At 37.1% G+C, this 12,825-nt stretch overlaps 3 protein-coding genes and 1 non-coding gene across 4 annotated transcripts; 3 read left to right on the forward strand and 1 right to left on the reverse strand.

The window, feature by feature from the left end:
* The first annotated feature begins 194 nt into the window (after positions 1-194).
* Positions 195-2,623, forward strand: LOC125219054 (Cytidine/deoxycytidylate deaminase family protein). The gene is made up of 3 exons (XM_048120916.2): positions 195-682; positions 1,266-1,564; positions 1,678-2,623. The coding sequence occupies exons 1-3, from the start codon at positions 332-334 to the stop codon at positions 2,258-2,260; spliced, it is 1,233 nt and encodes a 410-aa protein (XP_047976873.1). The 5' UTR covers positions 195-331; the 3' UTR covers positions 2,261-2,623.
* A 1,190-nt stretch (positions 2,624-3,813) lies between these two features.
* LOC125223812 (uncharacterized) lies at positions 3,814-5,949 on the forward strand. The gene is made up of 3 exons (XM_048127107.2): positions 3,814-4,023; positions 4,892-4,946; positions 5,502-5,949. Exons 1-3 carry the CDS (start codon positions 3,922-3,924, stop codon positions 5,789-5,791), a joined length of 447 nt encoding a protein of 148 aa, XP_047983064.1. The 5' UTR covers positions 3,814-3,921; the 3' UTR covers positions 5,792-5,949.
* A 962-nt stretch (positions 5,950-6,911) lies between these two features.
* Positions 6,912-6,983, forward strand: TRNAC-GCA (transfer RNA cysteine (anticodon GCA)). The gene has a single exon. It is a non-coding gene; the product is annotated as a tRNA-Cys (tRNA).
* Positions 6,984-7,157: 174 nt separating this feature from the next.
* On the reverse strand, positions 7,158-12,781 carry LOC125185301 (protein pleiotropic regulatory locus 1-like). Its single transcript, XM_048081818.2, has 18 exons — positions 12,679-12,781; positions 12,280-12,596; positions 12,137-12,161; positions 11,258-11,369; positions 11,010-11,091; positions 10,752-10,811; positions 10,142-10,226; positions 9,956-10,048; positions 9,550-9,613; positions 9,378-9,463; positions 9,187-9,288; positions 9,025-9,108; positions 8,854-8,914; positions 8,704-8,770; positions 8,524-8,601; positions 7,894-7,958; positions 7,656-7,733; positions 7,158-7,576 (listed from the first exon to the last, which is right to left on the reverse strand). Exons 2-18 carry the CDS (start codon positions 12,399-12,401, stop codon positions 7,404-7,406), a joined length of 1,437 nt encoding a protein of 478 aa, XP_047937775.1. The 5' UTR covers positions 12,402-12,596; positions 12,679-12,781; the 3' UTR covers positions 7,158-7,403.
* Positions 12,782-12,825: the final 44 nt, after the last annotated feature.

The raw sequence follows: 12,825 nt of genomic DNA on the forward strand, positions 1-12,825 counted from the left end.
ACACAATCGAAAATGTTTTACTATTTAGATAATTGTAAGTATCATTTAGTAATCATCATTTTATTTTTGGAAAGGTCTTGCATTCCGATAACCAGAATATTTTTTCAGGACATTTTGTTCTGAAAAATAAAAGGATAGGTATTAACTGGAGTAGTTAATTACCTAAATAAGGTGATACATTTTCGAATAAACACAAACTGGCTAAAATCGACCCTCAAAATTATACTCCATCAACGGAAAACATATTTTTCCCATATTTATACCCATTGGCTCGTCTGCTGATATTTCTTCACTGAAATGGAATCCTAAATTTTGAATTATCACCAGCAATATGTATATTCAAACGCTCCTTCTTCCAATTCCCACCCACACTTCCCACAATCCATTACTTAACTGCATACACAGTCTAACCATCTCCCCGAAATCAAGATTGGGGCTCTGCATTTCTAAGAAAAGGGTGTCCAAAACGAAAATCAGTTGGGGAAACTTGGGTGTGATCAGGTGCGGTGAGATTCAAGCAGATGAATTTGACGATGGGTATTACATGAGGCGTTGCGTTGAGCTGGCGAGGAAGGCCATTGGCTGCACCAGTCCTAATCCAATGGTTGGTTGTGTGATTGTCAAGGATGGCAAGATCGTTGGAGAAGGTTTCCACCCAAAAGCTGGTCAACCTCATGCTGAGGCAATCTCCAATCAGTTTTTCTCTCTTTTTTTATTGCATTTTTGTTGAATATGGAGTTTTCAATTCTATTTTCATTATTTTGAGCTGCCAAGTTTGAGTATTTTGTGCATTTTGATTCTTGCATTGTTGTTTTGAAGATGATGATGATGAGAGCACTACAGTAGTATCCTTTAAATGTTGTAGATAATGTTAGTATATTTTTTGGAGTTTTTTGGGGGGTGTTTGTGTTTTTGTTCTTGTATGGAAAGTAAGTTGGTTTGCTTATTGGTGTTTGTTCTGTCAAAGGCTTGATTTTTTTACCATCCGGCCTGAAGTATTGGGTTTCTAAAAACCGAATTTTATCGAACTAATCTATGCTGCTGTTTGTATCAAGAAACTAGTGATATCTACAAAAACAATTAGGTTGTACAACAGCAAGAAAAATGGTGTACTGATTTTGACTTGGTGTTTAGAAGTTTGGATGATTTATGCAGTGACTTTTCTTCTTTCTGGAGATTTTTCATGTTGATTCCTGATTTATCAACCTTCTGTATGTTTTTATGTATATATGTTCTTGTAAAGATTCTGATTAAGAAAGGTATAGGTTTTTGCATTGAGAGATGCGGGTGATTTGGCTGAAAATGGAACAGCATATGTGAGTTTAGAACCTTGTAATCATTATGGAAGAACTCCACCTTGCTCAGAAGCATTGATCAAAGCTCGTGTGAAAAATGTGGTGGTCGGCATGGTGGATCCTAATCCCATTGTGGCTTCAACAGGGGTGAAAAAACTGCAAGATGCGGGTATTGAAGTGACAGTTGGAGTCGAGGAGGAACTCTGCAAAAGGCTCAATGAGGCCTATATCCATTATATGCTTACAAGAAAACCATATGTTACGCTGAGGTACTTTCAAGAAACTTTCTTGATTGATTATATTATATAACTACCCTCTCCAGTGATCAATGCTAGTAGTTTTTACAGAAGAGATACTTGCTAAAAATTGATGTGTGTGACAGGTATTCCATCTCACTTGATGGGCATTTGCTAGATCAGCTCGGTGAAGAAGCTGAGGAGTGTGGCGGATACTATTCAAAACTGCTGCAAGAATACGATGCTATCATAGTTTCTTCTTCTGCATTGGCTGAGAAGTCGTCTATTCCCATTTCCAAAGAACCCGGAGCCAATCAGCCTCTTAAAATCGTGTTGTCCAAATGTTGGAATCCCCTGATTAAGATTCCTTCTCTCGAAGATGATGCAGCTTCCAAACTGTTGATAGTCACTGAGAAAGACAGTGTTGTGCAAGAAGGAATCCAAACACTATCATTTGAAAAGATAAGTTTACTTGAAATTCTTGAACACTGCAAGAATCAAGGACTCTGCAGCGTCTTGCTGGATTTGACGGGTAACACTCTGGATTTTGAGGATACACTGAAAGAGGGATTTGAGCAGAACTTGTTCCAAAAGGTGGTGGTGGAGGTGCTGCCAATTTTGGGAGGTGATCACGAGAGATATCTGAGTAATGTGGACCTAAAAGGAAAGGTGAAGAACTTGACATCATCTGTGTATGGTAAAAGTGTTCTACTTGAAGGATATTTCTGATCAAATTCTCCTCTTTGCGCTGATAATCTTGTTCAAGAAGACGCTTTGGTGTTGTGACAATGATGTAAGTGGAGGCTGCTACCTACAAGTCTGATTGCTCCATGCATCTGCTGCTGCCACCGGTAAAACTCATGGCTCCGAGCTTGTCATTGATGACTTCATTGTTAACTGCTGCATCTCAGATTGTGGATCACCATGCTGGTGCTGCATTGTTGTAAGCAGTGTGGGAGCCTTGAAATAAACTATAGCGATAAAATGTGGTTCTTCTTTATGTTGTTGTACCTTGGCTTTTGTTTTAGGCCCACTCTACTTTACTTATAAATTCTTATTGCAACAAGATATGCCCTTCCGTTGCCGACTGCACTACGCCCCCGCGGGCACTTATAAATTCTTATGTATTTGTGTTGTGTGGGCAGAGAGAGAGAGAGAGAGAGTCCTTATATTGGCAATTAGAATCCTGACATTTTCACCAGAGATAGAATCCTGCCCTTTTTTACCAAAGAAACAACGAAGAACTTATTGTTTAGATAGAGAAATAAAATAAGAGTAAGTTGACATGCTCTTTTTCTGTAACTAATACTATAAAATGGAGTTTTTAAATATTCCCTCCGTCCCTATATGAGTTAAATGAAGAGAATAAACTAAGATAAATAACGTCCCTATATGAGTTAAATGAAGAGAATTAACTAAGATAAATAAAAAGAGAGCAAAGTATGAGGAAGAATAAAATGAGAGAGGGTAAATTTACTTTTTAGGGCAAAAAGCAAAAAAAAAATCCACAAAATTTGGTCAAATTCTGATTTATCCCTTGGAAATGGGGATAAACCACTGTATATCACTTTTTTGATGCTACTTAGACTTGAATCAACCAACCAGATCTGTTCGATCTCCTGCGGCGAGTGCTGCGGAGCCCGAGTGGCCGGCGAGCGAGTGGTTAGTGGTCAAGATCTCTACGTACTTGTTCCAGTCCAGGACAAGTGAAATCTTCCGGAGGTGGGTTCTGTCGCCGCCTGATAGAGGCAGAAGCGGGGGCCACCAAGAGCTATCTGCATCAAGTCTTTCGATTGAAAGAGGAATGGATTAACTTTTAAAAAATGGCCAATTAGATTATAACTTTGACGATTTTCTAAATGTCCTATAGAGTTTGATTTAAGGAGAATAGAGCATGACTTGACCGTAATACATCAATATTCCAAAAGCCCAGAAAGCAGCTCAATTCCGGCATCCACACTAGCTCAATTCTCCCTAAATTCAACTCTATGGGACAATTCAGAAAGACAACTAATAAAGGAAAATTATTTTTTTTAATCAATTTTATAGCATCAATACTCGTGGTGTCGTTCATCATTAAATTTATATTTATAGATGAAGATAATAGTAAAAATGAAATAAAAAAAATGAGGGATTGTCAATTTGTAATTCTAATTGAACGGGGTAACACTGAAACTCAAAAGTCATATTATTTGGGATTTGAGGACAGAATTTGTGATTAAATACATTTTAGAGGGTGAATGTGAGATTTTAGAGTTTGAGTACACAGTGTATCATCTATAAATATTCCCTTGGTTCACGAAAGTCGAAAATTTGACCGAAAATTTGAATTTAAAGTATCAAGATTCACACAAAATTGGTAGCTGAAGTGAGTCTGAGAAGGAGCATCAATGGACGAGCCGAAACTCGTGAGCAGGAAGAGACCTCTTCCGCATTCTCCCTATCACAAGATGCGTCAAATTCTCCAAGACCTTCGCCCCCATTTCATCCACGTCCGGTTTTTCATTTTATCGATTTCTCTTCCCATCTTTCTTTATCCGCCCTCTACTTTTCTATTCGTGCTGAAATCATTTGTCTCCTACGCAATGGCTATAGTAGTTCGTGTGTATCTCGATGTGCTATCCTATGGTTTCTTCACTTTCAATTTTCCGCATACACTAAATTCTTTTTTCAATTTGCTTTCTCGGCTTAATGGTTAATAATGAATCGACTAATTGACTGTGGATGAAATGTTAGATTCTTAGTTGAATCAGTAGACAGATCATTCAAGAACATTACCATATTGTACAAACTCCCTTTAGTTTTCCCCTTTCCACATATACATACAATAACAAAAGTTAATAGTGCTTGTGTGTATCTGCAATGCCTCAGTGCTTTGGGACACACAGATTAGGAGAAAGTTTTTCTGCAACTATGTGTTTTCTTTCGATATGGCTTCTTTTACTCGAGTGCATTTATCTTTACAGTGAATCCTATGTATGATTATGACAACAAATGTTGATCTGGACTTGGTTATTTCATACTATTAGAGATTGATAATTCGGAATATTAATTGGAAGTTGCTCCCTCCGTTTAGCCATTTTCTTTGTTCAATTTTATCAAAGTGGTTGCAGTGGTATGGAAACTGCTTATTATGTATGAAAAAATGGAGCTTAATTTTTATGAGTATATTCAATAAAAAAAATTGCTGGCTATGGTTTGTAGTGTTTTATATTAAGAGAGAAAAAAATTCACATTAAGTTTGTTGTTGCTAACTAAGCTAGTTCATTCCATTTCTAATAGTACCTCCTAATATTCTTGTGGAGAGTGGGCTCATTAAGTACATGGCCTCATAATTTTGTTATGTGTGCAATCTTGCAGGTGCTTAAGACTCCTGACTTTCGAAATTGCCAAGCAGCTGATGAAATCCGTCAAGGTATGGTTCTCTTTTTGGTGGGTGGATTGATTGACTTTTTTTTTACTGAGTCGAACCCTTCCTTTTTCTTGCATCGTCACTTTGATTTCTTCAACTTGTACATGAACGAGTGTTGATTTTCTTCATAGCCACGAGTTTACTTCCTACTAGTCATTTTCAGAGAGTTTGGTGTCTTTTCTTTTTTCTAAAAAAAAAAAAAGAAGTTCGGCCGTCATTATTCATGTTGTTATGACGTCTTTCTGCATTCTGTAATGTGACAAATCAATCATTTTTTTATCTTTACTTCTGCGTCTATATACTTTCAATCCAGTCTAGTGCAACTGAAATTAATCTGTCTGTACACAATGGTTTTGTCTCCACGGTATGGTTAAGCCTGACCAAAACATGCTACATTGCTCAAGAGACAGCATTTATCTCTAATGCTGACAATTTGTACTTCACAGTTCACACTACTTAGTCTCCTTAACACATGTATTATGCAATAACAAAAGAAGATGCAGATTTATTATGCTTTTCCACATTGGATCTCGTTATCATCTAAAACATGCTTTGCAGGGATGAAGCTTCTGATGGAACTATACCAAGAGACGACAGAAAAGGCCGTTAAGCTGGAAAAATGCAGCAACAGTGACAATGCCGATGCCAAGAAAGCAGTGAAACATGCTGACAATCCTCTGCTGGACGATGTTATGTCTGCCCCGCCTCCAGAAACTCAGGAACAAAGAACAGTCATCATTGGGGGTTCTGCTTTCGGGTGGAACTTCATAACATGCCATAGCAGAAGAGCTGTCTACTACGGGCGAACAAAAGAAGCTTTTCGGGCACTAAATCCCAAGTCTAGCTGAATGTGGAAGTAACATGTTTAGGATTATGTACCAGTTTATGTCAGAAGCTGTATTTTGCAGGTTTCTATCTTGAATGTAGAGAAAATTGTTGGAAATTTGTATTGATGTATTCTATGTTCATTCTTTGCATATCTGGTGGGCTCTAATCCCCTACTCCATGAATTATTAGATAAATAATGCTTGACCTGTGTATATATTGGTCATTATACTGAATTGCAAATGGAAACATATACTCACTAATGAAGAAGAAAAAACTAATGGGTTTTTGGCTTTTTAAACCAAAACCTTTCCCTGAATTCCGGTTTTTCCAATGAACTATGAGATTTGTTTTTAAAACCACGAACTTTCATTTCATTAGGGTTTTCCCCTGGCGGGTCAACGATGAAACCCGGGTTGTCTACATGTTAATTTTAATCCTATTTGTCACTAAATTGATTACTTGGATATTAATACATACAGTCACAATTATTACATAACAAATGACAACTTTTGAATAAACAAAACACAACTTTAACATTTTGAATTATGCTATTCGAGTCGGAAATGTGCTATTCGGGTCGGGTTGGGAAAATCCTAACGAAATAAAAGTTCGTGGTTTTAAAAACAAATCTCATAGTTCATGGGAAAAACCGGAATTCGAGAAAAGGTTTTGGTTTAAAAAGCCAAAAATCCAAAAATAATTCACCTAATTCTTGAAACCTATAGAAACGTATATTCACTTGTACTAATGAGACAACACTTAGAAACGTATATTCACTTGTATAATGAGAAAATATATATTAACTTTATAAAAGTATTTAAAAACACGAGATAACACTTCGTAATTGGCAACCAAATAGTGATAATTAGTTCTATATCATCACAATATGTAAACAATATCATCTATCATCAGGAATGAAACAATTCTAATGGGTAGACGAAAGTGTCTGAGATCATGGGAAGATGTCTCGAAAATTATTAATTTTGTAATAATTGCCAATTTTACGTCTTATGGTGATATTGAGCAATGCAGTATACTATATTGTGAATATCAGATATAGGAAAATTATTTTAGTTTGGACTAGATTTATGGATCTGTCTCACTTATATTATATATGTACTTGCATCAAGTAACATACGAGGGTCCATAGCTCAGTGGTAGAGCAATTGACTGCAGATCAATAGGTCACCGGTTCGAACCCGGTTGGGCCCTATTTTTTTTGCAAACTCGTTTTATATTTACTAATTTTTGTGTAAACTGATTTAATATGTTTTTCTGTTGTGTAATTACTACTATTAAATGATCAATAGGTCCATTGATTTTACAACCAAAAACTACTTTTCTGGATTGTCACAGTCAGTCGGAAAGTGGAAGGGATAAAAAGCGTTTGAGGGAAAACCAACATTTGGAAATATAGGTGGCAAAAGTTACATAAATTTTCCAGACATAACTACAAAAAACTGTAATTCAATATTCCACTTTTGATCAAATTTTAATTAGATCACCTAACATAGAGCTGATAAGAATGAACAGCCCAGAATTCTACAATTAACCTTGCAGCGATTGAGCTTTCAAAGATGGGAAGGGCAGTAGTGTAACTAGCAAGTCCGAAAATTGATGCAGTAAACGCAATCAGAAGCGTCGCATGTCTCTGGGTGGCTTGAAGTGCAGGGGATGAGTTTCTGGGGTTGCCGTCTCATCTTCTTTCCACATTTTGATTGTTTTGTCTGCCTCGCAGGTGATAAGCCTCGACCCGGTTAAATCGTACATGATGGAATAAATACCAGCTTCACTCTCCAGCGAACCTGAAATAAACGATCCGTTAGGTTTGATGCTCCGATCAAAAAGATTTAATAAGTGAAATTGTAAGTTATAAATGTGTACCAGGTTGAACAATTGTTTGTGCTTGCTGAAAATTGTGACCACTATTCCAGTCCCAGAACCATAGACTTCCGTTATCACCTACAATGATTTAAATGGAAGGAAATAGTTAAAAAGAAAAAAAAACACGTGTCGTGTCATCGGACTATTATAGGAAATGGGAAAGCTGGAATGAGCTGCTGCCACAAGAAGAAAATCATTCGAGGAGAGAAAAAACATATTTTCATGTTCGGTAACTCACCTGCTGTGGCCAGTACACCCTCCTCATTGACTGCTGCAGCGTTAATGATCGTTTTCTGTTGCGAGCTGCATGAAGAAAACACGAATAATTAAAATGTCCACTTAATGCAATGCAAATATGCAATTCCACGGTAACTAGGCAATATTTGGAGGGAGAGAGTTTCTAACTTTCTACTGAAGACAATTACCATCTATATGCAACCATCTACTCCAGTCCCCAAGCATTAAAATGTATACTTACTTACTGATGCGGTTTAAAATAACTTCCACACAAAGGGTTCCAAGAGATTGGGAGGAAGATCAAATGACTTCATTGACAAATCTCAAGCTCAATCCAAACATCAATACAAAGAATCGTAATATTTCATGAGACAAGGGAAGTACAACTGGACTTGATTCCACCAAGGAAAACTAATTAGATCTCACTTATAAAATGGTCAAAATAGGTAGCAAGCAGTCACTAAAAGCTTTTAACTTGGCATACAACAAACATATCGAAGATGGTTTACAATAGAGCACAGCACTACTTTATATACACATCAAAAGTCATGAGCTTTAGTACATAACTAATGCAAACATCATATCGCATTTTTTAAATTCACATAGTAAGGTCGTGATTCTAAAATCTTACAGCATGTTGTGCATGAATTCTCCTCTTGGAAGTCTAAACTTCTTAATATTCTCAGCAGACGCAGATACAAAACAGTCCCTGGAAAGAAATGTGAAATTAGGCCAGTATAGGGAAAAACGAAAAAAAGGAATAAGTTAACTCTCTGAAAGTTGCTACAAAACTAAGAATTTTAATGCTTACTCTGTAGGATGTGGAGCCATAGCTCGTACAGATTTCTTGTGATGTGTCAAGGTTGACATTGTTTTACCTGACAGGACAAACACTTTGACTTTAGAAAAGAGAGATGAAACAATTGTTATGTCAAAAATACAAGTGTTATAAAAGAAATACCAGTTCTAAGATCCCATAACTTTATTGTTGAATCATGGGAACCGGTAATGACTTGTGGATCCTGCAAGAACAGTCATGCCATGAGTTAAAACATTAACTTTTTGGCTTACAGCAGATACATTAGACAAAATAGTGATGCTACTTTCCAAGGTCCTACAAATAAGCACTTACTGTAGGTCGTGTGAATACTGAACAAACAGTATTATCATGCCCAGGAAGTGTACGAATTTGCGCTTTGCTGCGAATATCCCATACCTAAAATCATCATGGAATCTAAATTAGTACATCATCACTTAAAGGAGCTACCATACTTGCATTAAATGTATTACATACCCGACAAACAGAATCACGTCCTCCTGTGAGCAAAATGTCAATAGTAGGATGAAGAGCCAAGCAATAAACACCACTAAGGTGACCATGATAAGAACGAATAACCTAAAAATAAAAGCAAGCAGCATTAAAACAAGCATCACAAGCCAATGGATGTACTCAGCTGAAGCAGCTATTGGAATTGCATAAAACACCTTATTCTGCTCTAGGTCCCAACATTTAACTAATTTATCATCACCGGCAGAAAACATGTATGTATGCTTGTTGCTAACAGCCAGACCTGCAAGAAAATTTGGTCCATATATTAATATAACCGAATGAAAAAAAAATTGAACAACACAAAAAGGAAAGGGAGAATTGAACTACCTCGTACTTGGTCGATGTGACCAGTAAGAGTTAGTTTCAATCGGCCACTTGCTAGGTCCCATATCTTCACAGCAGAAAGAAAAAAAAAAGAATTAGCGAACAGAAAGAATACAACATAATGAAATTGAGCACATGGCTTGAATGCGTTGACTTTTCTGGAGAATAATATACTATTTCATGGCAAATATAACAAAGTAAAGATATGAAGACTTGCGAAAGGCAGTCAGACATGATATGACCTCAGTATTAGCACGCAAGAAGTTACTGTCCTCGGAAGTGTATAGTATCTATAAGACCTAACTAAGTATTGAGTAATTGTAACTATTGTGAGTCTGTGACTGGTTTTTCTGGAAACAAAGTAGAACATGAATGTCGAAACTTCAATCACAGAATGTGTTAATCTAACCTTGATTGTCCGATCAGCAGATCCAGTGCAAAACCAAGTGTTACTTGGGTCGATGGCTACAGACCGCACCCATCCCAAATGGCCACTGATTACCTACAGAGATCAAAGCTTGCAATTTAAGGCAGGTGAAAAGGCCAAAAGGAATCACTACCAGCATATCAGTTAGACATGGTAGTAGAATCTCACTCTGTAATTCTTCCAGGGTGCACGCCAAACAGGACGAGGCCATCTGCTTGGAATTCTTTCCATGATGGCAGAAGTTGACATGTTCCTGTTCACCAGCAGAACAGAACAATATTTATCACACAAATGATGGTGTGATCTAAATTGCGACAAAGTTCAAGCTTAGTGCTTCTTAATTCGAAACTAATGACATGTTGCGATATCTGCTATTATCTCAATCAAAGTCCTTATATCTAGTTACTGATCCCCATGCTTCCAACTGCACCATTTGAATGTTAAGAACATGAAACCATGACCAGGCAATCATGTTTAATATATTCCCTCCATCCTGCTTGAAGTGCCGCATATCTTTTGGTCGTGGGTATAATGAAAAAGGACTAGAGTATAAAGTGTATGCCCCACATGTATTAAGAGAGGGAGAGAGAAAAATGATTGACAAGACAACTGGATTGTTGGTGTATTTAAGCCAACTAATTACACAATTAAAATCACTTATTATAATGAGACACTTCAAACGGAAACTGGGACAATTCAAATGGAACAGAGTGAGTAATAAGTATCACCACATTTTATTATTACTCAAAGAAATCAATGAGAATTATAAATAGAAGACCTTTCAGATGAGACATTAGATGGAATAATAGCTGAGCTCCTTTGACCACCAGCATCCGCTCTATACCAAACATTTACAATATCAACATCGTTATGTTACAGAAAGATGCAGCATGCAGTGAGTGAATATTTTAAATATGGTGCATTGCGAAATGCTATAATTAATTTTCAAATCCTAAATCTTTGGACTGATAGGTGATGAAGGTGTAGTGGTACAGTGTAATACTGTGTATAAAAACAAGATTTATAAGATACATACGAGCCCCTCGGTTGCCCTGTCGAGCTAATCACCAAATCTTTTGGTGGCCCTCCCATCTGCGTATCATTTGATTGTTGAGGACCTGTGGATTAGTTTGGCAGCTCAATCAAGACTAACACGAAAGAGAGAGGTAATCATGATTCATGAAAGTGTTAATATGAACAGGCCTGTGTAACTGCAACACTTCTTAACATAATCTGGAGGTCCTCAACAAACTAATAGCTACAGGATTCAAATATTGGTAATACCTGGAAGTGCAAGGGCGTTGGAGGGAGTAGGTTCTTGCTGTACTTGACTTTTTGCAGCATTAGTAGCATGTTCAGATGATGTGGTCTTCACTCTTACATAATCAGAATTGAGCTACAACACAAAATACACGAAAATGAGAATCTGAATTCTTTGAAGAAACCAAGACATTTGTATTGTTACTATTATATGAGATGGATGGAGGGAGATAGTTACTAGACATTCAGGAAAATGGTGTTCAACAGTTTCTACGGGAGCCTAAGTTGTATGCAACCACATTGCAGTTGAACCACCAAACATAACTCATCCAATTCTTGACATCTACGCCACTACAAGCAGGTACCCAACGAAGGCATTTCTCTCCTCTCCATACTAAAATAGTTAATACCGTAAGGCTTTTGTCTCTAAATTGACCCTGGTCGACCCATTTGATGGCAAATCCAAGTAGTTGGTAATGGGGGAGAGTGGCTCGTGGCGTTGTCAAGCCAAGTGCACTTAGCCTACTCTATAAAGAAAACATACAACACCCAACTTTTTCTAAAACTTGCAATACTTTCCACTCTTCGGTTTACGAAAGACACATTGATACACATCTAATCTCTCCTTATACTACTTCCGTCTTTACAAATTTAAACTATTTCAATTTTGTTTGTCTCTTAAAAATAAAAACTTTCTATACTTTCTAGTTTCTATTCAAAGAATGATTTTTCTCTCCGATGAGATGAGACTCATTCACCACTAACAATACTTCAATCAGTTTTTCATTTTATCATTCTCTTACTTTACTAATTATGCATTAAAACCCGTTATGTTCCTAAAGTTTCTATTTTTCAAAGACTTATGGAAAAAGAGGGAACAAACATGGGTTATTCACGACTGACCTTATGACTTATTCGAATCTTTGAGCTGCAGGACGAGAAAAAGAAAAAAACCAGTGAGTAATTAGTTATTAAAGTAGGGATATAGCGCCGAATTATCTAATGAAACTCCGCAAGCAGTAGGGTAATTTAAAATTTCCATAAACCTTTCAGCGTCGGGCGGCGGAATTTGACCGTGGGTAGGAGAGAATAGATCGAGCGACCGCTTTAGGGATTTGAAGCTGAGCTTCTTTAGCGACTGCGGCTCTATGGACAGCTCGGTTTCCATGGCTTCTCCCGGCACTCACTCAATTGTAAAGTCTGATCAACGGTCGGCCACACGACGACAAATCAGTATAGCAATGCGTATGGGGTAAGGAGTTGGGATTTATATAATCTCCAATGGTACAACTAAACCCAATAATACAGTTACAAATCTCCTCCTGTCGTGCTTGAAAACCAATTGCATAAACGCCAAACAAATCTGGAATTGCAATTGCAATCAAGTTCACATTATATTGTTTTAAGAAAACGAGAAAAGTAAAGAGAAGAAGAATGAAACTTACCTAAAGAAGAAGAAGAGAAAAAATAAAGATACAATAAGGAAAGAAGAGGCAGCGAGGAAAAAGGAAAACCGGCAGCGGCGTAGCAATTCTGGAGTATGGCAATGGGCTTTTTGTATGGATTGGGTTTAAAAATATAATAACGAAATT

This window comes from Salvia hispanica, chromosome 1, assembly GCF_029641045.1.
Source record: "Salvia hispanica isolate PSC_SH4W2 chromosome 1, Shi_PSC_v1, whole genome shotgun sequence".
NCBI classification, from domain to species: domain Eukaryota; kingdom Viridiplantae; phylum Streptophyta; class Magnoliopsida; order Lamiales; family Lamiaceae; genus Salvia; species Salvia hispanica.